This window comes from Cnephaeus nilssonii, assembly GCF_951640355.1.
Source record: "Cnephaeus nilssonii genome assembly, chromosome: 10".
Lineage (NCBI taxonomy): Eukaryota > Metazoa > Chordata > Mammalia > Chiroptera > Vespertilionidae > Cnephaeus > Cnephaeus nilssonii.
Window position 1 is genome coordinate 11,311,600 of NC_137081.1, and position 26,005 is coordinate 11,337,604.

General features: G+C 39.1%; 1 protein-coding gene across 1 annotated transcript; it reads left to right on the forward strand.

Moving 5' to 3' along the window:
• Positions 1–4,864: 4,864 nt before the first annotated feature.
• ICOS (inducible T cell costimulator) lies at positions 4,865–24,763 on the forward strand (the record flags this gene model as incomplete). Its single annotated transcript, XM_079783272.1, has 5 exons — positions 4,865–4,922; positions 18,885–19,214; positions 21,226–21,332; positions 22,370–22,454; positions 24,639–24,763. 5 exons carry the CDS (start codon positions 4,865–4,867, stop codon positions 24,677–24,679), a joined length of 621 nt encoding a protein of 206 aa, XP_079639398.1. The 3' UTR covers positions 24,680–24,763.
• Between the last annotated feature and the right edge of the window lie 1,242 nt (positions 24,764–26,005).

Here is a 26,005-nt window from a genome sequence, read left to right on the forward strand (position 1 = left end):
TGTAATTTGCCCCAATTTCCACCACTCCCTATTGCCTTATAGCAGGTCTACTTCATTTATTTTTCTCTATCCATCTGGCCCTTGTATGTATATAAGTTTGTGAGTCTTTTACGAGTTTTAGTCTTTTGGAAGGATTATGTACTCATATTAACAATGTTATTGTGGTTCAAAACATTTTTGAAATAGCTTTTAAAATCAGATTATGAGTCACAGAAGAAAAATGGTGTTGGTATTTTAGCCCATTTAATTTTTTTTTTAAATTAACAAGTGACTTTATCTGCTTGGTCACTTAGGAAGAGTAGATAGAATGAGGAAAGCCGAGGAATAGAAGCTTAATTTCTGGGAAATATCAACATCAACATTTAGGAGAAGAGAGGAATTACAACTGGCAGGAACACCCAAGCTGGAAGGGGTCTAAGAGATGGAAGTTAAAAAGAAGAGAGGAATGATTCTGATTATACATGGGGACCACTGAGTAGCTTCAATGAAGTGTTGTTTGAAAGTAAGAGGATAAAGATTTTCTTCTGAGAGTATAGATTTTAAATTTAACATAGAATAAATCAGAGTAGAGGTATACAAAGCAACCTAAAATAAGCAGGATGGTCCTTAGTTCTGGTAACTTAGTCAGGAATGGGTGGAACTGTTTCAAGATAAAGTATAACATCAACATAAAATAAGTATAGCATAAAGTGATTCATGGAGGTCAAGGAAGGGAAGGCTAGAGAGTGTTGGTTGGAGTTGGCAGTGTGGAATCCATAAAGTGGGCTTTGGGAAAGCAGTTTCAGTAGAATGATAGAGACAGAAACCCATCTACAGTGGGTTGAGGAGCATCTAGGAAGCACCGAGGGGCAGAGACTGAGTGTGGACTTGTCCTTATTAAGAAAGAAGAGAGAAATGTCTGTGACAGGGGTTATAGTATCTGAGGAAATGTGCTTGTATGTGTTAATGATTAGATAAATTCTATCATTAGAGGATTTATAAATGAAGGAAGGAGCTCTAGGAAGGCAGTCCAGGACCAAAAGACAGGACTGAGGGATTGGGGTCCAGGGGTGTTTCATAATGGTTTGAGCAATGGCACCATCATCAGAATGAAAGCTTTGCTGCCAACGTGACTAAGTTGGATATTTGTGTTAAAAGTATCAATCATATCACTTTATAGTCATATCTTACACTGTGATTTATTTATCATTTGTGGAAATGAGCAATTGGTTTTCTGAGCTTTATGGGTTAATTAATAACTTTTAAATGAGAAAATATGATTTGGCTGTTAAAATAGGAGTTTCTTTTGTTTGACTTGTATGGACAAATGATCAGATAAGAGCTAAATGAGGATGATTACTTTTTTGTATTTGTTGGATTAATTTCAACGTGAAATACAGAAACATTTTGATAATTTTCTTCCCTCACATTATGCATTATGATTCAAAGAGCAAAGTGCTAGTTGGCAATAGTTCCTTCAAAAGTCAAAAATTCTTCAAATACTCATTCCTTCGAGACAGTTATGGAGCATCTGCTATGCCCCAGGCACTGTGTTGGGCATTGCAGATATGGCTGCAAAGAAGGCATCTTTGGTCTTTGTTCTGATGCTGCTCACAGTAGGGGCTGCAGGAAAGCAAACAGGCCTTTACAGTAGCATGATGAGTTCTAGAATGGGGGACACAGAGGGGCCTTAGGAGGATGCAGAAAAGCTACCGAATGGACACTAGGTATGGAAGTGGTTGGAAGTGAAACAAATGGATCAGGAAAGGCTTTTTTGATGAAGTGATGGGCATGTAAGCAAAGATCTGAAGAATGCTAGGATTTCTGCAGAAGAAAAGAAGCTGGGCTGGTGAGGAGGGGGCGTGGGGACAAGAAGAGGGCTCCTGGCAGGTGGGGGAAGCCTTAGCTTGGGAATGTGGGGAAGGCAGCATCATTCAATAGTTCTGACACTGTCGGTGCAGGAGGAAGAAGGAAGGAGGAAGAAGGAACAAATGTGTCAGGAGAGGAGCTGGAGGCCTATCGTCAAGGGTCCTATAAGGAGTTTGGGCCTTATCTTAGACCGACAGGACGCTAAGCAGGGAAGCACAGATGAATTAGATTTACATTTTACAAAGATTACTTTCTCTGGTTGGTGTGGAGGCAGATTGAAATGGAACAAGAGAGACCAGGAGAGACATGCTGGAGGCCTGATCTAAGGCAGTGACCCTGGAAAGAGAGAGAGAGAAACACATGGCAGACAGAAGAAAATAGAAGAATGGGGCTTATTGGTAAACTAGAGGCCCGATGTATGAAATTCATGAACGGGTAGGGTCCCTAGGCCTGGCCCGGCAATCAGGGCCGATTGGGGCCTTCCAGCTGCTAGGCCAGGGCCTCCCTTCCTTCTGCGCTGCCCCCTGGTGGTCAGTGCATGTCATAGTGAGCAATCAAACTCCTGGTCTCCCAGTGGAACTCCTGAGGGGACACTTTGCATATTAGCCTTTTATATATATAGATTAGTGGAGAGTGAAGAGGGCTGACACACGGATTCCTGGCTAAGTGTCTGGCTGGTGTTGCCACTCAACAATCAAGGGAATGAGTGAAGAGAAGCAATTTTGATGAGGAAGAACCCTCTCATTCCGGGCTTTTCTATCTCAAAAAGGCAAGCCAAGGTCAGGTGACACACAGGTACTTTGGGCTGCTTTTTAACCCATTGTTTGGATTCAATGGCCTCTGTGTGTGGGCCCCCTAAACATGCAGATGTTGCTTTCCGTGAGTTTCAAGCAAAGCAAAAGAAAGACATTTACCGGTGAAACTTCAGAAAAGCAAGCACACACTATCTGGAACTGTGGTGCCCACAAGATAAGTCATAATAAACATTCTACTTTTAATGTTACAGACTTTCCATTCTCCACCTTTGCCCCAGGCATCTGCACACACAAATCAAAACCTTCTTAAGTCATGGAATAATTTAAAAAAATAACATAAAAGCAAACAAGAGTGCTTCCTGTGCGGTGAATGGAAATTTTTTGCCCATTTTATTTTGCAGGCACACGAAAAGTAGTTCTGAATATTTAAAACCGTAAGTAATTGTGTTTATTGTGTAATTTTCTCCTCTTAAGAAATGTCACACCTAAATTTTGTTAGAAAATCTCTTGTGTTCAAATATTTTAGAACTTCGTCTAGGACCTAAAGGTACCCTTCTTCCATCAAAATATGAGGCCAAAAAAATCATGTTATCAGTAATTTCTGGCTAGATAAATGAAGACTAACATGAGAATATAGTGCGGTAAGTGAAAGTGTGGAATTCACTGGAATTGACATGTGTGGTTCAATCACCTATTGACTGTGTGATCCGAGGCAAGGTACTTCATTTCTCTATCAGTTTCCTCACCTCTAAAATGGGAATAATAATGGGATCTATCTTATAGTGGTGAGAACTAAATGAGATAATTATGTGAGGCACGATGTCTGACACATAGCATGTGCTCAATAAATGTTCATTACTCCCTGTCCACCTTATTTTCCCCTGCATAACTACAGCTGAACGCTAGATCTGTGGCAGCTTTTATCAAATAAAGTAAAAGCTCTCCACACTGTACTTAGTTCCAGAGGAAGGCCACGAGAAGGTTAGAAAAAGTCAATTATCCTTCACTGCCTGTGTCTCTGCTGGAAAAAGACTCCAATGCAATGACAATGCCTCTGGAGGCATTTCCTCTTGAAGCTGTCTGGGTACAGTGGAAGGGAAAAGAAGAAATCAGGGTAGCAGGTTCCTAGGGGCCTGGGGGTCCAGTCTTTACTGTTCAGGCTAGCTCAGTCTCTCCAATAGCTTCTTTCACACCCACTACTGAGGCCCATGAGCCCTAAAAGTTGTGCCTGGGAAAACATCAGCAGCTTAGGGAAATCACTGCAGAATCAGCCCCCTACTTGCCCTTTGGAACCCCTCGGCTCTGGTCCAGTATCCCTAATTACTCTTCTACAGTAATTAGGGTTAGAACCCCAAACCTGGGTTCTACTTTAAAGTCTGGACATTTTATTTATTTATTTATTTATTTATTAATTATTGTTTGTAATATATTATTATTACTGTTGTTATTGCTTACTCTATCTCCCTACAGGGATAGAGAAATCATGGGTAGGCTTTTCTATTTTCTTGCTTTCATCTGAGGTTATACATGTAGAGTCCTGGTTTATACAGACTCCTTTGTAACATGCAGAGCAGGGCTTATGTTGGATTAAAACTGACTCCATCCTTTGGAAAATGATCATTAACAATGAATTCCATGTAAATATTACTTCTCAGCTTACTATGTTACTCTTCTTTCAGATATCTTCATTTCCATTTCTGTAATATCATTTATTTCTTGTCCTATTTCAAAGGCTTTCTATCTCTCAGGCAAATAGAAGACAGAAATGTGCCAAAATATGTTATTCATCATGTGTCTGTTTTTAGATTCTGGTATCCCAATAACTATTTTTCAGAAAAGTAGGGTGGTTCTAAAAAGAATAGGCATTGTCTCTTTCACTTGTTTTACTGGAACCAGAATGAGGGTAGACTTTTCCTGTGTCTTCAAAATCATTAACAATCCATGAGTTATGCCTAGCCCCCAGTAGCAATAATACCTCTCGTACAGCCACTGCCATCAATTAAAAGTCACATCCTTGCCTAGGGAGGTGAGTGGGAGTGGGGTGGAAGGGTCATTGGAGGAAAGGGGGGCATTTTAATACTTTCAACAATAAAGATAAATTTAAAAAAAGTCACATCCTTGCCTTGATGGTAAGTGTGACATTGCATCAACCCCCACAAAGCCACTTCCTTTCCAGCAAGTAGAAAACATCTAGGAACATGAGTTTTGCTGTTATTTTTTTTCAGCTCTGTAGAAGAGGATTTTATCTGTTCTTGGCAAAGATGAAGTCAGACCTTTGGTATTTCTTTCTCTTCTGCTTCCAAGTTGAAGTTCTAACAGGTAAGTGGTCTATTGAATATTTCTTATGTTATAACTTTAATAAGTGACAGTAAGAAAAATCAAAGGTAGAAAATTTACGCATCAAATAGAAAAAAAAAATTTTTTTGAAAGTAAGAACAATTGCAGAAGGGCCCAAGTACATGGATGGCTAAGAGCATTTGTCACTCATGTCACCGTTGATGGCATTGAGCTTGTACTGCTTCCTTTGATATTATGTTTTAAGGTAAAGAAAAAGGTTTCATCAGCCCATTACAGTTTTTAATTACCTGCTTGGAGTTACCTTTCAGTGGATAAAGTAGAAGAGCGGCCTACTATTCTCAGAGAAAGATGAAAGGCAGAACGACTTGTATCAACGGAATGAAAATGCATAGTCCTGACATTGGGCTGGGAATTATTTCTGAAGGAGAAAATGAAATGGAAGGACTTTGAAAATAAGGATTTTTATTTTAATCTTATCTGGGTGGTCTATTGTCAGAAATGCCCAGGCCTCCACAGGGTTTTCTCAACACCAAGTGTCAGAGTCCCTCAAAAAGGCGAAGGAGTAGTGGATGATGTAAAAACACACCCCAGGGTAGACTTAAAAAAATAATAGTTCTGAAGTTCTCATTCTTTCTCTCAGGTGGCATATGTCAGACTCCATTTAAACAATGTAAACAATACTATCTACAACTGAACTAATACATGTGCTCCTACTGCTTCTTACTCTGTACATTTTATTTAGTATTTATTTTATCCGTAACTCTGAGCCATGTTTTTGAAGCTGGGAAAAGAAAAGTGAAATTATATTAAGTTGGGGACTTTTATTAACACTAAAAGTGAAATCACCACTTTTAGTAGGTATAATCTTATTTAGAAATATTAATTTTTTTAGTGGTACAAAGAAATAGACTATTTTTTTTTTCAAAAAAACCCCAAAAACACGCAAAAGTAGTTTGGTCATATGTTTGACTTTCAGTGGCTCAAGGTGGCTCAAATGCTCTTGTAAAGAAGAATGAGGAATGAGGAAATAGGATCTACTTATAAATCCCAAGGGCAGTTTGGGACAATTTGCTTGTCTAACTACGGTTTTTCTACAACCCAGTGGAATCCTTTAGTGACATAAACAACAAACAAATAGCTTCAGAATTAATATTTATTCTTTCATTCACTCACTCATCGATTTATTCATACTGCACCAAGCACTTGCTATGCAGGAGGTACTATGCTAGCTGCTGTACGTACAGTGATGAGCAAAACTAGGTCAGTCCCTGCTCTCATGAAGCTAAATAAGTGGTTGGGAGAGAGGGACTAATCATATAATCCCACGAATTAATGATAATTACAGGTAGAGCTCAGTTCTATCATCATAGAATATAATAAAGAAGACTATCTAGACTGGGTGGGTGTAGAGGTGGTGTTGGGGAGCATGGTTCATTGAAGTCTTTTGTGTGGAAGTGGTACTTAAACTGATATTTGAAGGACAAGTAGGAGTAAATTGTGTGAGGGTTGGGAGGAACATTCCATACCATGAGGAGAGTAAGTGCTATGGACCTGTGGCAGGAGGGAATAAGGTAAGGCCAGGGAACCGGAAGAAGGCAATGTGCCTGAGTTCAGAGAAGGAAGGCGTGGGGGATGATGCAAGATGAGGTTGGGAAGGAAAGCAGAATCCCAACATGGCTGTCTAGAGAAAGAACTAACTCGCACATTTTAGGTCTATGAAAATTTGCAAGACTTTTCCTGCACTGGACACTGAAAACAAACAAATAAAAGACAAAAACAAATTTAAAAAAATTTAAAGCCACATAGGGAAATAAGTCAAATGTGTTTTTTGTCCTTAGGCAAGGCTGTGGGAGTCTTGAAATAACTTATTTCTTTTCGACAAAATATTTTTTCCCGATTTTTTCTGTTGGAACACTAAATTCTTTTGTGCATATGTGTATATGAATACTAATGGAAGGCTTTCTACCTCCTGGAGTTACCTCCATATGCTGATGATGACTATTTTTTTTTTTTTAGTTCAATGTGGAGACTTGAAACTTGAATGTCCCTTCTAGTTTTTATATCAAAAATAAAAAGAGGAAGACAGACTCAAGAGTTTTGATTCTGTCAACCACCAGTTCCGATAGAATCTTTTGTTTGAGCCATGTTGACATAGACGTGGGACTTTCAATAATCAATTAAAGAGCATTTAAATGTAACTTTTTTTTAAATTTGAGAAGTCAAACTTTTAGCAGACAACATTTATATTCTCCTTGGGCTCAGCACCAAAAAAATCCATCCATGAAAGACTCAACAATGCCACCATCACCAACATCTCTATTGCACTCATGATTAAAACTCTTTTCATTTTGTACTATATAGGTCTAAAGCAAAAATCTCAAGGCAAGGATGTGACTTTTTAAAAATTTATCTTTATTGTTGAAAGTATTAAAATGCCCCCCTTTCCTCCAATGACCCCTCTACCCCACTCCCACCCACCTCCCTAGGCAAGGATGTGACTTTTTAATTGATGGCAGTGGCTGTACGAGAGGTATTATTGCTACTGGGGGCTAAGCATAACTCATGGATTGTTAATGATTTTGAAGACACAGGAAAAGTCTACCCTCATTCTGTTTGCACTTATTTAAATATGATGAGAGTTTCTTGTATATGTGAATTCATATTTTTAGATTTCTACAGGCAGGTGACAGAATAATCATTATGAATTTAAACCCTGTTAGAGCAAAGATCCAGATGTTGTTGCAGACTCAATGTGTTAAGCACATATAATTTCATATCTAAGAAATTACAATCACAACATACATGTGATAGCAATGTGACCACTTTAAGTGTTTGGGACAATTATATACCCAATATATCCTGAAGGAAAATAAATATCTGAAAATACCTTCCAAATCTAGCACTAAGTCAGTGGTCAGCAAACTCATTAGTCAACAGACCCAAATATCAACAGTACAACGATTGAAATTTCTTTTGAGAGCCGAAAACCGACTTCTGTGCATGGGCCACGAAGTTTCAATCGCACTGTACGTACGCGCCCGCACGTGGTATTTTGTGGAAGAGCCACACTCAAGGGGCCAAAGAGTCTCATGTGGCTCGTGAGCCATGGTTTGCCGACCACTGCACTAAGTGGCTCTTTAAGTGTCTGGACTCTGGTTTCAGATTCTTTAGGTCCAAATTATGGCTTTACCATATATTGGCTCTCTAACAGTGGGCCAGTAATTTAAAACCACAGTTTCTTCATCTGTAAAACAAGGATAAAAATAGACAATCTGACTGAAAAGGCTGTTATGAACAACAAATACGTGCAATGCATTTAACACAGTACTCAATACATAAGAAGCACCCCAATGCTTCTAAGTTATTGCTATTATTTTTGGAAGCTTTTGAAAGCTTAGATATTTATATAACTTCTAGACCTATTGGGCTTCAGAGAATTGGTTTGGAATCATTCAGTACTGAAACCAGAAAAGTCTGTGGTCGTGCTGCCTGTCACTAACAGAACCAATAAGTAGCGACAAGGCTTGAATCTTTATGGCGCTTTATTCAGATGGCCAGCGATCTGAGAAGATGGCGTGTTATACACCCTAAATACTGTCTCCCAGCTCATCTCAAGCTGACCCTTTTTATGAGAAGAAAAGAGTAGGGAAAGGGTTTGGAGTTCAGGAAAACAATTGGTACGGGGTTTGGAATTCAGGGAAAACGGCTAATCAGAGAAAAGCTGCAATCTGGTGGTTTTCCGAGCATCCCTTCATCTGATGACGGGTGATTCTTCATCTGTGTCCTGGGGGGGCTGATGTTCTCTCCCTGGAGCACAGGACTCAGATATCGTCTTGGTCCCTCTGGGTCCCTTGCAGTCCTCCTGGGGCACAGAGGTCGAATTGCTGGCGGGCCTCTGGAAGTCAGGGCAGGTCCAGTCATACATTCCAGTCCTGGAACAATAGCTTTCTACATGCATTAATTACCAGGCCCATTAACTATAAACTAAAGCTAAGACTTTTAAATTCTTGAGTTCGCATCATTATGAGTCTTTGTCTTTGGACCGGGATATCTGGTAAATAGGATCTTTTGCCCTGCCTTTCCTGCTCTGCTCAGCCTGTCGCAGGACAGTTACCACCATGCTTATCCTCTATATTTTTCTACGTATTTATTCACTTAATATTATTGAGCTTCTAATATGTTCCAGGTCCTGGGGTTATTTTGGGGACCACGATGCAGTCCTTATTCTTTTATTAAAAATATTTTTTTCATTGATTTCAGAGAAGAAGGGAGAGAGAGAGAGAGAGATAGAAGCATCCATGATGAGAGAGAATCATTGATCGGCTGCCTCCTGCACGCCCCCTACTGGGGATCAAGCAAGCCTGAATCCAGGGCATGTGTCCTGACAGGGAATCAAACAGTGACCTCCCGGTTCATAGATTGACCCTCAACCACTGAGCCACACTGGCAGTTCTTATTCTTGTGGAGCTCATGGTTGAATGAGAAAGATGGGCAAAAGTAATTATGCTCTAAGCATAGATGAATTACAAATATATAGGTGTAAGCAAAATAGGGGGAGAAATGGGACCACTCTGAGTTTCTGAGAGTCGGACAAGTGACTCCCTCAAAGCATGAGGTTTTTGGGTTTGTGAATGAATATTGAATTCAGTTTGGAAATGCTGATTTTGGTGTGTCAGGGGATTTCCAGGTGGAGATGTTGAAAGGAAATTGGAAATATTCCCTGAAGCTAAAGGGAGGCGTGGGCTTGAGAGAAAGGTGTGAATCACTGGAGCCTTAAATGTAAACAAGTTCACCCAGTGAACACCTTGTCTGCGTGCCCTAAGGGCTTTGCACAGCAGTTGAAGGATGGAAAGTAGGTGGATATTCATGAGTACTGACCAAATTCTCTCTCCCTCTCCCTGGAAGAGAGTTGGGTCTATTTTAATCTCATGTCATTTTCCTAGGAGGACAATTTCGAATCAATGGCAATGAAATAACTAAAGAAGTAACTTGTTTGCAAATTAATTACTTAGTGAGTATTTGCTGCAAAGTTTTATATCACCTCTTGGATTTTTCAATTTTCTTGAAGAAAATCGGTTTTTACTAGAAGAAAATTAATCTTTCATTTAACTTAGAGGACAAGGCTTGTTTTATTCCCCAGTACAAAGTTCCTTGGAGAGTATGGAGCATACAAACAATTCACATGTTCTCTCTCTCTCTCTCTCTGTCTCTCTCTGTCTCTCTGTCTCTCTGTCTCTGTCTCTCTCTCTCTCTCTCTCTCTCTCTCTCTCTCTCTCTCTCTCTCTCTGTGTGTGTGTGTGTATGTGTGTATTTTTTATTTTACATTTTCTCCTTTTCCACATTTTTGGCCTTTTCCCTCATTAATGTTAAGTGTTTGGATTTGGCTTATTTTGCCTACTCTTCCTACTGATTTCAATCACTTATGGGTGCCTTTGAATAATAATACAAATATAGAAATGATCTATGTATTAAATTTTTAGCTAGTAGACTCATAAGAAATGACAATGCTTTTATGAAAGGAGAAAAAAACTGTTAGAAAGCACATTTTTAGAGTTTCTTAGTAAAAGATCAAATGTAACAGAAATCTAAAATAAATATTGCAATTTTTAGAACTTGCCTCTATGTCACATTCCTGTGCTGTGCTCAGCTAAAGCTTATCATGGTTTGATTAAAGAAAATGTGTTTAATAAGCACTACCAATAATGTGAACTCAGGAGATCTTATCTTTCTATCACCCTGACACCTTTGGGAGGTTTGTGGTTAGAAGTCTGAGCTAAGGAGAACAAAGTCAAATTTCTGATTTGTCTCACATCCCTGCACTGTGTGGATTTTCTGAATGTTTTTGTCAAAAGATTTTCAACCAGGGATAATGCAACTGCTTACAAAGAGTCGTGGCAGGATGGGTTCAAACAAGACTGTCTTATACTGAAGAAATGAAATAGTTTAGATATTAAATGAATCAACTTGCAAATAAACTTTTGGACCATAGGGCAATTCTCAGGTGAATACATTTTTCTTCAGAGAATTTTCTTAACAGCTCCCCAAAAATAAAGATGCAAATGCTTTTATCTAAAAAAAACTGAAAACCTAAAGAAGTCACCTAATATAAAGATTCTGTTTTTTTTCTCTTGAAAACATTAGTCCATGGATATCAATAGTAATATTATACAAATTATAGTTAGCAGCAGTTAACAGGTTTGAACCTCTTTGGGAAAGATTGTACCCTACAGACATGTAGTCAACATGATTAAGAAGATATAGTACCTGTCCTCTAGAGCAGCGATTTTCAGCTGGTGTGCCGCAAAAATTTTTAAAACGTGCAATACCTGACTATTTAGTCAGGGACATTGACCTCTTTCCCTTAGATTGTGAAATAAAAAAATGACAACAGCCAACACAACAATAGCCATCTGGTGTGAATGAGTCAAAATTAAACTTTTTTTTGGTCAGATTGGTAAAAAATATATCTTTTGGTGCACCACAGAATTTTAGTAATTAGTTTATGTGTGCCATGAAATGAAAAAGGTTGAGAATCGCTGCTCTACCGTATTTATAATCCAAGAGTACCAACAAGAAGTAAACAGATACAATATCAACCAAAAACTAAGAATTAATAACCAGATTTTAAGACTCTCTACCAGGATTCAAGAGAACATATTCCTATTTGTATTTTTAATAATGTATTAAATGCTAAAAGATATAGCATGGTAATTGTATCAGAAATCACTCACATGCTGTGGTTATGAAACATCTAGGTGTATTAGAATACTCATTGGTCCCAGAACCACTGTACATTGGACAAATGTAATGACTGTGCACTCTGGCGGTCCTAATAACCAACCAGATTTAAACCTGACCTTCCCTCTAAAGACATAAAAGAGCCAAGAAAATCATTAATCATCTAAATACATCTTTATGAACTTGGGAGATACTCACAGGTAAAGAACCTGTTTCTTTGAAGCTCCAACAGATAATTTACATTAGAATCTGATACCCTGGTTGAAGAGGTGTCTTTTATGCTTGATTGTATATTTGCATGTCCTTGTTTCCAGAAGAAAGGCAACCTGGTATAGCTAACCTTGGGATCATATCCCACCGATGAGCTATAATCCTGGGCAAGATGATCCCTTTTTTGGCCCCTGTTTAGCTTGATAAATGTAAATGTGAAATGAAAGGCTTAACCAGATCATTTCTAAGAGCCTATTGGTTCTTAATTCTATAGTCAATGCCTCATATTCCCAGATTTATAAATATCTACATATTTATCCATCCATCCATCCATCCACCCACCCACCCACCCACCCAAGAGGTATTTCCTGTGATCTAATACATACCAGGTACTGTTACAGAAACTTGGGATGTATCTCTATAATAAGATGAACAAGGCCCCTGATTTTAAAGATTACATTATGGTGGGGTAACTAGACAATAAACAAGTAAACAAATAAACCAGATAATTTCAGATAATGATAAATACTTCATCTCAGGTAATCTATATATATAAAAGCCTAAGTGACTGTTATGACCGGTCGTTATGATGCACACTGACCACCAGGAGGCAGACGCTCAATGCAGGAGCTGCCCCCTGGTGGTCAGTGCACTCCCACAGCCAACCTCCTGTGGTCCCTCCCTCCAGACTGGGCGAGATGGCCCCGATCAGCTCTGATCGCCAGCCACGCCAAGGGACCCCGCCTGTGCACAAATTCATGCACCAGGCCTCTAGTATGCTATAAAATGACTTGGGGTGTGTTTTGGATTGAGTGGTCAATGGTTCCTGGAGAAGTAAGAAGCATATGAAGATCAGAGAGAACATCCCAGGCAAAGAAAAAAAAAAAACAATTTCAAAGCCCTAAGGGACCAGCTTCTTGTGTTTGAGGGATAGGAAAAAGAACAATGTGACTGCAATTCAGAGAAATAGGTGGGTCATGCGTGTCATTGAAACCAAGGTAAGGAGTTAGATTTTATTCTAAGTGAAATGGGAAGGCCATACATGTTTTACAGGCATGGCAATGGTACTATCCAATTTTGTGTGTTAGAAAATCATACTGGTTTCCTTGAGGAAAATGGATGGTAAGTGGGAAAGAGTGACAACAGAGAGTTAGGAAGCTTTTATAGTCCCAGGGAGAGATGATGCTGGTTTGGACAGTTGTAGTTTAGATGGAGGAGAAGTGAATATATTCTACTGGGCATAAAACAGGAAATTAGACTTTCTTCCTGTAGACAGATTTTAACAGTGGTCTTATAAGACTCAGTCTGTGGTGAACACTGTTTAGCTTCATGTGGTTGCCTGCTTCCATAACCCTTTCCTTGGTTGTTGCTAGTGGCACTCCAACCTTAAATTAAACCCCAAATATTTCATGCACCCAAGAAGTTATGTGACCTTACAGACAAATAATCTAAACTGCCTAAGCCATCAGTTGTCTGTACATGGAAGAATCAGACTTGATGTATGATTTCTAAGTTTACCGGGTCTGACTGCATATGATGCTGGTTAGAGGTTGATGTTACAGAAAATGTGTATAAGAGTGTGGGGGTATTTACTGGTACGAGGGTGTCTGAAACATGGACAAGCAATGTATGTGAGAATGTATGGGTATTTGAGATGGAGATGGTATGTTAGGGAGAATGAGGATCGTGTGGGCGAAGACATTTGGAAGGATGATTTTATATTAAGAGTTGGTATCTGGAGAAAATTTAAGCATGAGAGAAAGGAACAAAGGGCAAGATGAAAGAGATTGGTGAAGGGGACACTTGCAATTTTTAATTATTGATGTGGCAGAGGAACTGATCAAGCAGATTTGATACCCAAGCACTGGCTATAAAAATGGTGGTTGAATATTAGCCTTGGAGATAAAAACATCCAGGGAGGGTGAAGAAAATATTCTTGTTGTACAGAGTAATGTACAGATTTTCCTTAAAGTGTCTGTCTATCCATTAAATGCTTCAGTCATGGTTACAGGTATAACTTCCTTTTTGATACTGTTTTTCAAATGTCACCAAAGACTAAGGAGAATTTGTGATTAGGTATTTGAGCATATCTGTTCTGTAGATGCCAAAAATAATTGTGAAGCAATCCATTAAATTCCATACCTACTTTCTTTAGTTGAAATTATTCAAATTGCAAACAGATTTGCCAAGTGGTTTTTCAGATGGAGAACTTAAGCACTGAGTATGTAGAAACTTAAGTCAGGCTTTTTATCACTATATCTATCCTATATAATAAAGAGCTAATATGCTAATTAGACAGAACATCAGAATGACCATCTGGACAACCTTCCAGACGAAGCCGGGGCTGCGAGGGCTGAGGCAGCTGGGGCTGCGAGGGCCAAGCCCCTTGCACGAATTTCGTGCATCGGGCCTCTAGTATATATATAAAAGCCTAAGCAACTATCTGACCATTTGACCATCCAACTGGTAGCTATGACATGCACTGACCACCAAGGGGCAGATGCTCAATGCAGGAGCTGCCAAGATGCGGTGACTTGGCAGCTGCAGTTCTTGGGTGACACACCTGGAACCAGAGAGGAAGGAGCCTGATTCCAGGGTGTGTCACCTTCTTGCAATCTGGGACCCCTCAGGGGATGTCGGAGAGCTGGTTTCAGCCCGATCTCTGCAGGCCAGGCTGAGGGACCCAGTGCATGAATCTGTGCACTGGGCCTCTAGTTTGATAATAAAAAGGTGACCAGGTAATTTTTAAATGAATTATGATAAAATAAAAAATTAAGCATGTCCAGTAGAAATGACACTTAGTAGGACATCTCCAGTTACTCCTCTGATGTCAATGGCACAAACCCTTGGCACTGTCACTCAAGAAAACTTGAGGTAGTCTTCCTAGCCCTACCAAAATACTTTTATGGGTAAGTAAGATAGTCTCATTCATTTATATTTTTACTAACCCCCTGAAACGGCCCACTAAGATGCTGGGACAGAGAGGGGATTACAGGAACATGGTTTCTTCTCTGGAAGACACAACAGCAAAGTAATAGCTCTCTTGGTTATTTGCAGTCTCAGATGGTATGTTCTGATCCTGGATCCATGGAGACTAACGGTTAGAAAGAACTTTAAGATGTTTTGGTCTCACTTCCTAACCCTAACCATAACCATGACCCTAACCCTTTCACAGATGAAGAGACTGAAGTCAAGAGGGGTACTCTAGTCACAGAGGCTTGCTAATGCCAGAGCCAGAATTTGCCTCTGGTTTTCTTGGGAACCACTGAATTGGACTTCTTCCATCTTGTACCGCCAACCATTTTGTGTGGACACAAAAGGGGAAAATTTTTGATGACAAAATAATCTTCAGAAATAGAGAGCAATGCATTTATGTCTGTACACACAATGGTTGCAGAAACTTTTACTCCAAGATGTCTTTGTGGTTTACTTACTGCCATTGTAAAGTCCCTGGGAAATTTACTTTGATTATTTCTAAAGGAACTGAGAACCAGCCCACTGCTCTTATCCTCTACAGCAGACAGTAGAGACATAAGCATCAAAACAATAGTAGCAACATAATTTACTCAGACAAATAACTCCCCAAGCAAAACAACTTTCATTTTCATATAATACAGACTTCATCTATACTCATGCTATTGGATCTTTCCCCTTTGCTTATATTATACCCTCTATTTTTAAAATGAAATAAGCATTGTTTTTCTATACTTTAAAAAATTTAACTCTAGAACAAAACATCTATAAAGAAAAGTGAGCAAATATAAATGTCCTGTTGATGAGTAAGTTATATAGCATACTACCTCATTCCTACAACCGCTACACGTCAAGAAATAAAACATTGTCAGCACATAGAAGTCTTCCATGCCTGTATTTTCCTTCCCGATTTCAACTATTCCAACTCTTCTCCCCTTTTAGACTGAACTTTGTGATATTCGTTGAGGTTATATATTGTGTTTCTATCTATTCTTTTAGTCATTACCACAACATGCATACTGCACTTATCAAAGTTTCAAGTTACATATACCTTTACTGTCCCTAGACAATATGTTCTAGGTTGATAAGGTAGTTTCTTTCACCACGTTGAAGATATAAGACATAATTTCACTGTATCATGGCTTTTATGGTTATTGCAACATCACCTGTCAATCTAATAGGTGCTTCTTTGAAGGTAATCAGTCTTTTTTTTCTCTCTTGTTGCTTTTAGGATTTTCCTTATGCTATGTGTAGATGTAAGTATTTTGGAAACACCTGCTAGTGATTTGTTGGGATTCTTGAATCTGTGGATTATGACTGCACTGTGAATAAATTTTCTAGCCTATTTTTCAGTTTATCAGCTCTCTCTTTACCTTTAATACTCAACCTTTCCCCTGAGTTTTTAATCTGTGTGGTTTTTGCCAGTATTAGTTGTTGTTGTTTTTTTTTTTTCAAATTAGTTGATCTTTTTTGAGTTTTCTGTGCTCTGCAGATATTATTATTATAACTTTGTCTTTTGTTTCCTTAAACATAGTAAGCTCAATTGTTTTATTTTGTGGGTCTGATAATTCAAATATATAATTGTTTGTGGATTTGTTTTTGTAGTCTGTTGTTTCTGTTATGTTTCCCTTTGTGTCTGATTATTTTTTATGGTGTGTTTGTCATTGTATTTAATTATTATTTATAAATATGATTTGAGGTCTGAGATGTAAATTTTTTCTTCCTGGAATAGTTTGCATTTTTATTTTCAAAAGCCTCTGGGTAATAATAATCCAAAATCACTTTAAACAAAATGTAAGAATTGAGATAGACCATTGAAGAGATTCAAAGGTGGGTTATAATCTGCATGAGGGCTGGTTTACTTCTGGTTTACCTGTACTCCAAAGATATAACCTTTTAGGATCCCAGCTTATTGAGGAAAGGGTCTTCTACTAGATTTCTCACTTTTCATACTCTGGGAGTTGAAACATGAAAACAAAAGTTTGAATCTGGGAGAACAGCAAATGCTTTCAGAGTAAAAGTAGCTCCTAAGCTCTGCTTATCTCTCTGAGTTCTGGTTCTTCAAATTTAACCTAGTACTTTCTTCTCTTTTAATAATATTTTAAGACATTTTGTTCAGCATTTTAGTTGTTGGGGTATGGGGTGATTTTGAACAACCTGGACTGCCATACTGAAAGCTAGAATACCTGTGTGTATATTCACAAGCAAACCCCAAGTTGAAAATCTATTCCCAAGTAATATGATAGATATACATTGAAGCCTACAGATATTAAGAAAAATAAGTAACTGTGGCAAATCTTAAATAAAATTAATAAAAAATCTTAAGTAAATTTTAAAATAAAATTTTTGCAAGTAGAGTTGTAGTAAATGAATCCTCCTGCATAATGTTAGTCATATTATAAATTGGAGCAGTTATTTCAGCATTAGTAGATGCTTTAACAAATTATGATAGGTTAATATTATGGCCTTTTATGCCACCATAAAAAGGATAATTATGATGACTATGTCAAAATAGAATGTTTATGATATATCATTAAATGACAAGGGAGGAAAACAAAATAATATGTTTGCTATATAAAACAAGTATGTATATGGATGAAAAAAAGCAAAAATACACAAATATTTCAGAATAAAGATAGAGATTTTAAAACAAGTTGAAAACTTTCATGATAATATTTTCCTAAAACAATTTCAGCATAAAAGTTTCTCACACTAAAAAAAAAAAAAAAAAAAAAAAGGAAGAAGAAAAAAAGGAAGGCAATGAGCAGTTTGAACTTATCCTATATAATAAAAGGGTAATATGCAAATTGACCAAATGACAAAATGACAGGTCATTATGATGCGCACTGACCACCACGGTGTAGATGCTTAACGCAGGAGCTGCCCCCTGGTGGTCAGTGCACTCCCACAGGGGGAGCGCTGCTCAGCCACAGCCGGGCCTAAGCTGTCAGTTGGACATCCCCCAAGGGCTCCCAGACTGCAAAAGGGTGCAGGCTGGGCTGAGTAATCTAATAACTCAGAATCTGTAGCCAGGCCAAAACCATCTCAGTCTCCTCCTTCCGTGATCCCTATGTAGCTCACAAAAACAACGTTGGCTTCCTAGAAGATGAAAATTAATTTAAAAAAAATGAAACAGTAAACAAATATTCGGGGCCTTACCTTTTTCATCAGACCTTAATTTAGTTTTCAATGGATGAGGTTCTGAGAAGATTCACATTTCTATCATTTGAAAATGATGCATCTGTTCTTTTACACTCTAGCAAGAGAGTATAATATCAATGTATATTTAAATATAATCACTTATTTTTAGTGTAAGCTATTTGTACTTTAAAAATTTTTTTCTTAACTGCATCATTCCCAAAATATCTTCCCAAAACTCTCCTTGTTTGACTAAGTGCAAATCCTCCCTCAATTTCAATATTAAAAATCATTTCCTCAAAGTGGCATTTTCTTATTTAAAAAAAATATTTTTATTGCTTTCAGAGAAGAGAGAGATAGAAACCTTGCTGATGAGAGAGAATCATTGATTGGCTGCCTCCTGCATGCCCCATACTGGGGATCAAGCCCACAACCTGGGCATGTGCCCTGACTGGGAATTGAACCGTGACCTCCTGGTTCATAGGTCGATGCTCAACCACTGAACCACACCATGTGAAAAGTGGCATTTTCTGATTTTACAATAAAAATTAGAACCAATATCACCACCTTTATTCAATTAGTTCTCCATTCCTTACACAAATTATGGTGCATTACTACATATTTATTTGTTTATCATCTTTTTCCAATATGGAAGCTGCCAAAGGGCAGGAACCATATCTGTTTCATTCGTACTCTGTAAATATATTGTCTAATATGCTGCATATTATATATTCATATATGACAAACAAGCTTCTGATTAGGCTTCTTCTAGGGCACAGTTTTAACTATTATGTTCTTTTTTTGTGAAGTTTTTTCATTTTTATACAATAGAGGTGACTTTATGAAGAGATTACTTTTGTATTCAAATATAATTATTAGGGCAACCTATTCCTAAAATGTTGCTTTTTTTTTCTTTTTATCCAGAAGAAATCGATGATTTTGCCAACTCTAAAATATTTACATTTCACAATGGAGGTCTACAAATGTTATGCAAATGCTCTGAGAATGTCCAGCAATTTAGAATGGAGTTGCTGAAGGGAACACAAATAATCTGTGATTTCAGTAAGACAAAGGGAAGCAGAAACACCGTATCCAATCAGAGTCTGAAATTCTGTCAATCATCCAATAACAGTGTCTCTTATTTTCTGAATAACTTGGACAGTTCTCATGACAGCTATTACTCCTGCAGACTATCAATTTTTGATCCTCCTCCTCACCAAGTGAAGTTCAAGAGCGAATATTTGCATATTTACGGTAAGATATTGTTTTCATCTTCTGGATGTAAATGTACATATGCATTTTGACAATTTTTCTTGCTAATGAAAAAAAAAGTATATTTTGGGTTGAAGTTCATTTAGGTGCAATTGATGACAATTACTTATGATGAAAATATGTAAGGGATGATCTATATATATAAAGAGGTAATATGCAAATTATCTGGGACGCCTTAAGGTGTCACGACCAGCTCAGGAGGCAACTGCGCACGCAGATGGACGGGAGTGGACTGTGTGCCGCCCCCAGCCCCAGCAGCCACGAGGAGGCTGGGGATGGGGATGGGCCGAAGCAGAGACACAACACACAGGGGCACCTGCTCTTAGCCACCACAGTATGGCTGGAAGCTGGCCCCCAGCGGACAAACACAGGGGTGGGGGCCTGCTCCCAGTGGCCGTGGCATGGCTCAAAGCACACCCCCACCCCAGCAGACACACACAGGGGTGGGGGCCTGCTCCCAGCAGCCTGTGGCGCAGCTCGGAGCATGCCCCCACCCCAGTGGACGCACACAGGGGAGCCTCTGTGTATGAGCTGCAGAGGAAACATCTTTTCTGACCACTCATTGGCTAAGCTCCCTGTATGCTGCCACTTGCAGTGTTCTTGGTAACTTGGGTAATAAGAATCCAAGAAGGTGATCTAGGGATTTTCCAACTCACTCTTGGAGGAAAAAATGAAGATCCACTGCTGGAGGGGCTAAGAAATGTCATATCCTGCCCTAGTCGGTTTGGCTCAGTGGATAGAGCCTCGGCCTGCCGACCACAGGGTCCGGGTTGGATTCTGATCAAGGTCATGTACCTAGGTTGCAGGCTCCTCCCTGGCCGGGGCCCAGGTCAGGGCTCATGCAGGAGGCAACCAATCGAAGTGTCCCTCTCACATTGATGTTTCTCTCTATCTTTCCCTCTCTCTTCCACTCTCTCTAAAAATCAATGGAAACATATCCTATGAAAGACACATCTTGAAAATGCCTAAAGAAAGTTGTCATTTTTTCATGGTGAAGGGACTGGAGTCCATGTTGATGAAAACACCTTGGCGGGTGTGGTGGCTGGCAGTGGCAGCAGCAGCAGGGTGATGGGGGTGGCGCCTTCCCCTGATCAGCCTGGTCACCTCCTGCAGAGGGAGGCCAGACTGCAGCTTAGGCCTGCTCCTCCTTGAGGGTTCCCAGACTGTGAGAGGGGGCAGGCTGGGCTGAGGTACCCCCCGCCCCAGTGCACGAATTTTGTGCACTGGGCCTCTAGTTTATTAATAATAATAGATATTAATCAGTAATATGCCATTTGATAATGTAGATTGCTGAGTTAGAAATAGATCATGTTGTCTCTAAAACAAATATGCCATTGCCCAGCTGGCATGGCTCAGTGGTTCGATCTGTGAACAAGGAGGTCGCAGCTTGATTCCCGGTCAGGGCAAATGCCTGGGTTGCAGACTCAATCCCCAGTGGGGCGTGCAGGAGGCAGCCAATCAATGACTCTTTCTCATCATTGATGTTTCTACCTCTCCCTCTCCCTTCCTCTCTGAAATCAATAAAAATATAAAAAATAACTAAAACACATATGCCATCAAAAATCAGGAAAAAATGAAGACAAATATCCAAACCCATGGCTTAATGACTATTACTTTTATTCACATAAGGCTTAAGGTTGTGGTTTTTGCTGAATTTGCAGAATGCAGTGAGATGACTGAAAAGAACAGTTTTATGTCATTACTTTTTCTACTTATTCTTTTGCAAAAATATAGACAGAAAAGTCCTTTTTATTAGTCACATTTGTAAACATATTTGTGCATACAGTCTTTTAGGTTTTAGTTTTTGGATCCTTGCTATAATACTAAAATGATGTTGTTTACTATTTACTGGGTTTTATGGTTGCAATGAAGACAAGCTCATTTGATTAAATCGTTCTTTTAAATTTGTTTTAAAAAAAACACCTTGGGATTCAGCACTGAAAGAGATTTGATTTTTAGAATTTGTTCTTAACATCTCTTTTTTCTAACCCAGAATCACAGCTTTGTTGCCAGCTGAAGTTCTGGCTACCCATAGGATGTGCAGCTTTTGGTGTTATCTACATTTTTGGATGCACATTTTTATGTTGGTTTAAAAATAAGGTGAGCAATGTCTATATTTTCTTGCATCAACTTTACTGAGGAACATCAGTGGTCATTTACTCATCAAAGTACAGATTACTCTTACCAGAGTACATGGATCAACAGGTAGACTATTTTTCTCTCTCAAGATATACCTACTAAATAAACTACTAACTTGGAACAGAAGCTTACTTTACAGCTGCTTCATTTCAAAACTTATTCGATGGCTTACAAAGAGATATGTTGTTATTATTATTCAACAAAGATGAGACAATTGAGGCCCATAAAAGACAAAAAGTTAGGAGGAAGGTAAAAACATAAAAATAGATGCTTCTTGCTTTTAAAAATTATTTAATGTGGGCTGCACATTTTATTCTAAGCTTCCTAAGAGTCGGGACAAAGATGAAACTGTTCTGTTTCACTCCATTGGTTAATTAAGAAATAATCAGTGAGAAAAATCTTATAAGGTACCAGTAGTAGCTGAGAAGTAAATGGCCAGCTTGTTTCCATGGTAAATTATTAGGGCTCCTTATTTTTGATGAAAAACCACTGAAAAGCTATGCAGAATGATAAAACAACAACAATAATGACAACAACAAAAATCTGTGCTGAGAATATTCTTTTTAGCCTTTTGTAATACACGTTCTCAAAGAACTTATACCTCCCTGCATATGATGCAAGTCTGCTAATACCCAGGTGTAGCCACAGTGTGATCATTGACCAGGCGGTGAGTATATTTGTGCCAAATGGAATATGAAAAAAGAGATAAAGAAGGAAGAGAATGAGATAGATAGAGCCCATGATCTAATTCTACTGAGCAAAGAACAATAAAGGCCAAAATGAGGAAGTCTTTTTACTTAAAGTCCTTTTTGTTTTGTTCTCCTACTTAGCTGAAAGCCAGGACCCCAAGTCCCATTATAACATTTGTCACATACAAGTCTGACAAAGAATAGAAAACAGTAAACAAATAAACCAAAAACCAAAACAAACAAACAAATAACAGGGATGGAGATGGGAGAGAGCAGATGACCAACCTGTTTTCTGACTTTCTCTTTCAGAAGCATCGAGCCAGTGTGCACGATGCGAACAGTGAGTACATGTTCATGGCAGCGGTGAACACGGCGAAGAAGCCTAGGCTCACAGGTATAGCAACATTTAGGGCTTTGGGAAGAGAAGAGCTGTCTTCATAGTAAGCCTGGAATTTTCATTTATGATTTTTAAAAAATATATATTTTTGTTGATTTCAGAGAGGAAGGGAGAGGGAGAAAGAGATAGAAACATCAATGGTGAGAGAGAATCATTGATCGGCTGCCTCCTGCACACTCCCTGGTTGGGCATGTGCCCTGGCTGGGAATTGATTCCTGACCTCCTGGTTCATAGGTCCATGCACAACCACTGAGCCACACCAGGCTTAATTTATGATTTTAAAGGGAGGAAGAATGCCTCTAAGTCTGACTTTTTGTATTTTCTGTGAAAAAAATGAGTTCTTATTTTACCTGATTTTATGTTTTTCTCCAGTGTATTGAAAACAAACAAGGTTATAAACTACTATTAAAATTAAAAAAAGTTCATAAATCACTGTTGTATCAAATAAATTTTCCAATCGATATTTTAAAAATTGAGATGATTCAAAGTCTCCCTTGTTAAAAAAAGTTCATTAAGTCATACAATGAGATTTACTGAATATCAATTAAGTGCAAAAATCTAAGTGAGGCACTGTGGGAGATATATAGATACGTGGAGATTTTAGACTGAGATTTGGAAGAGAGATCTGGATTGGTGTTACCAAGAGAAAGAAGGAGGAATTGGTGAAGATATTGTTAAAATCTGTAAGTTTAAAGAACTTGAGTATATCACAGAAGGCCAGTTTGGTGGGAATTTGACCTTTTCCATTCAGATTAAGCGTTGTTAACTTGAGTGTCATTAAGTTGAGGAGCATTCAGAAAAGTTGAAGCATCTATTGTAGAAAGGTGTAAATTTTATGCTTTAGAGGTTGCAATGATATGAGGTATATGATGAGATAGAAGCCATTGCATTTTTGCCACAACTCAGTGGTGAAGAACTTATATTAAAGAAACACACAAAACATCTGCCATAGAATTAAAGTATAGAAAGGGAGCTAAATGCTCTTTTAGTCCATCTCACTTTTCAGATGCAAGAAATTATTGATGCCCAGGGTGTTTGGTGACATCTTTGTTACCCAGAGATTGATACCATAGCTTTGACACTAGCAAAGAGCTTGTGTTTCATATAACTTTGCTATTTAAAAAAAATAATTTCTCTTAATCTCTGTGCTCTTAATAATGTGTCTGCTTTGGTATGGAACACTTAAAACAGACCCTGAGACAGAGACTTGGGGTCAAGTAATTTAGGTGGAAGGTGACCCCAAGAAGAAGGGGTGAGGGAACAAGGAGAGTGAGACAGGTAAGGAGGAAACGCAAATGAAGGTTGCATTACTGAGATCTCAGCTAGAGGCCACAGGATCTCTGAGGAGTGGACAGATGTCCCCCATAAGTGGGGCATTATCCACTGGCTCCCACCACCCCTGGTTTAGGGTTGCCTACAGAGAACCTTAATCTCCCACGACCCTAAACTGTGCCCTGTGCTTGGGATGAGCTGGCTCAGAAGTCTTCAGAGTAAGCCCTGAGGCAGAAAAGCAGAGAAATGCACCATGGGCTTTTGTGCTAGAATCCTAGGCATGCACAGAGGTGTCCACCCCCTGAGGCTGAAATCAGAGGTGGGTGGTTTCATGTTCCACCTACCAAGCCTAGTATATCTCTTCCAATTGGATTTAAATAGCTATGCAAATGGCCAGAGAGTAAGCTTCTTGAGGGGAAGCAGGACCTTCCTTCTCTGTATTCGAAAAGCATTACACATACCCAATTCCAAGCAGAGCCTGACCCAGCACCTCTGTCAAATATTTATTGAAAGATTATTATGTGAATAGCACTGTGTTGAGTAATGTGTGCTGGGCAGAGGGAGGGCAGACCCAAGACAGTCCTTGTTTTCCGTTTGTAATGTCATTGGGAGAGGTGATATGTTTACACGGAGGGTGGAGTTACGTGTTAGTGTCAAAAGTACGTAATTGCGAAGTGTACATTTCAGATAGTATCTGTTATATAGGAGTTGAGAGTGGGCCGAATAAAACTGTATGGAAAATGTGGAACTGGTGTTGGGTCTTGACTGATAAAGAAAAGTTTGGATGGGGTGTGTCTGTGGGTGTGCATATGCATGTGTGCGTGTGCATGTGAAAAAGGGGGGAGACTTGAGGAAGGGAATTGGTGCGTGGAGAGCTTTTAAAGAATTTATGCTACATTTTTGTTACAGATGTTGCTCATAACTTGGGACTCTCTAGCACCCAGGCATGAACCACGTTGGCCATCTCCCCCCTACTTGAAGTGCAAGAGTTCCTCATTTCCTGGACCCTGGAGAGTCTGGCTTGATTTGACTACATACATCTACTGAAGCTTTGTTCATTCTGGACCAGTAACTATATCAGTCAACACGGATAGTACCAGACTGCCTCAGAGCTGTTGAGTTCTATGGAAACAAACACCCTCTTGCAACTTTATAGAAAGCCGGGGTCACGTGCGCCAACAAGCAGACCTGGCTGGGATGGGATCACGTTCACATCTGCTTCTCGCCAGTAAAACACACACATCTACAAACATTGTTAGAATACACCAAGGGCACTGAGTCTACAAAGCAAACAGGCAGCCGACGGCCAGCATGTGTCTGCAATCCACTAACAGACTACCTCTTCTTGTAGGATGAGCTTCCCTTGTTAAATCAGACAGTAGAGGAGTTGCTTCAAAACTGTAGGTATTTTATTTCTGAGGTGTCAACGTGTGACTATAATGTACTAATGCATTAGTGCACAGTACTCTTCTCCAACTTCTGAACCCCAGTCCGCCACTCCACCAAGAGTTTAGATACCGTCTGCTCTCAATTTTTCTTTTAAAAATACTTCTACTATTTGACAGACGCTCTGAGGAGGGAGCTATGTCTATATTTTTTCCTCTACTGCTCTATAAAGTACATAGATAGTATATATATTATATGAGTATAATATATATGAGTATATATATTATATAATATATATATTAACAATCTGATGAATATGGTTTACCTATATTCTTCCTACAAGAATATTTTTTGCTCCAAAAAGACATCTTTTTTTCCCCCCTAGATTCAGTTAAAATGGTGTATTTTCTTGACTTGGTATTAGTGGTAGGAAACATTGGCCAGAATGGAAAGTGACTTCATTTTATGATCCTGTTTTCTACCATTACCTATGTTTTCAAGGTGCTATTAATTACAAGCTAGGCTATTTTTGTAATCAAGGTCCTGGGGTAGAGACAATGATGTATTCAGCATCAAAACTGCGGTCTCCGGAGGTCACTGCCAAACTCCGGCCCTGCTGCCTCTGGGCTCCACTGGCTGAAATGAGCCCCATCAGCCTGGAGCAGCCATCCAGACCTGGATGGAATTCCATGGGTTGAGAGACTCCCCTGAGCGAGGGCCAACCAGGTGTTGTTGCCCTCAGAGGCTGACGTCATCCTAGGACCACAGTGGGCGAGCCTGAATTTGTACCTCCAGGATTTGTGAAGAAGCATCAGCATGATGGCCTCTCCTAGAAACCATGCCACTTGGAAGCTGGCCTGGCCCTTCAAGATAGATTTGGTTGGGAGATT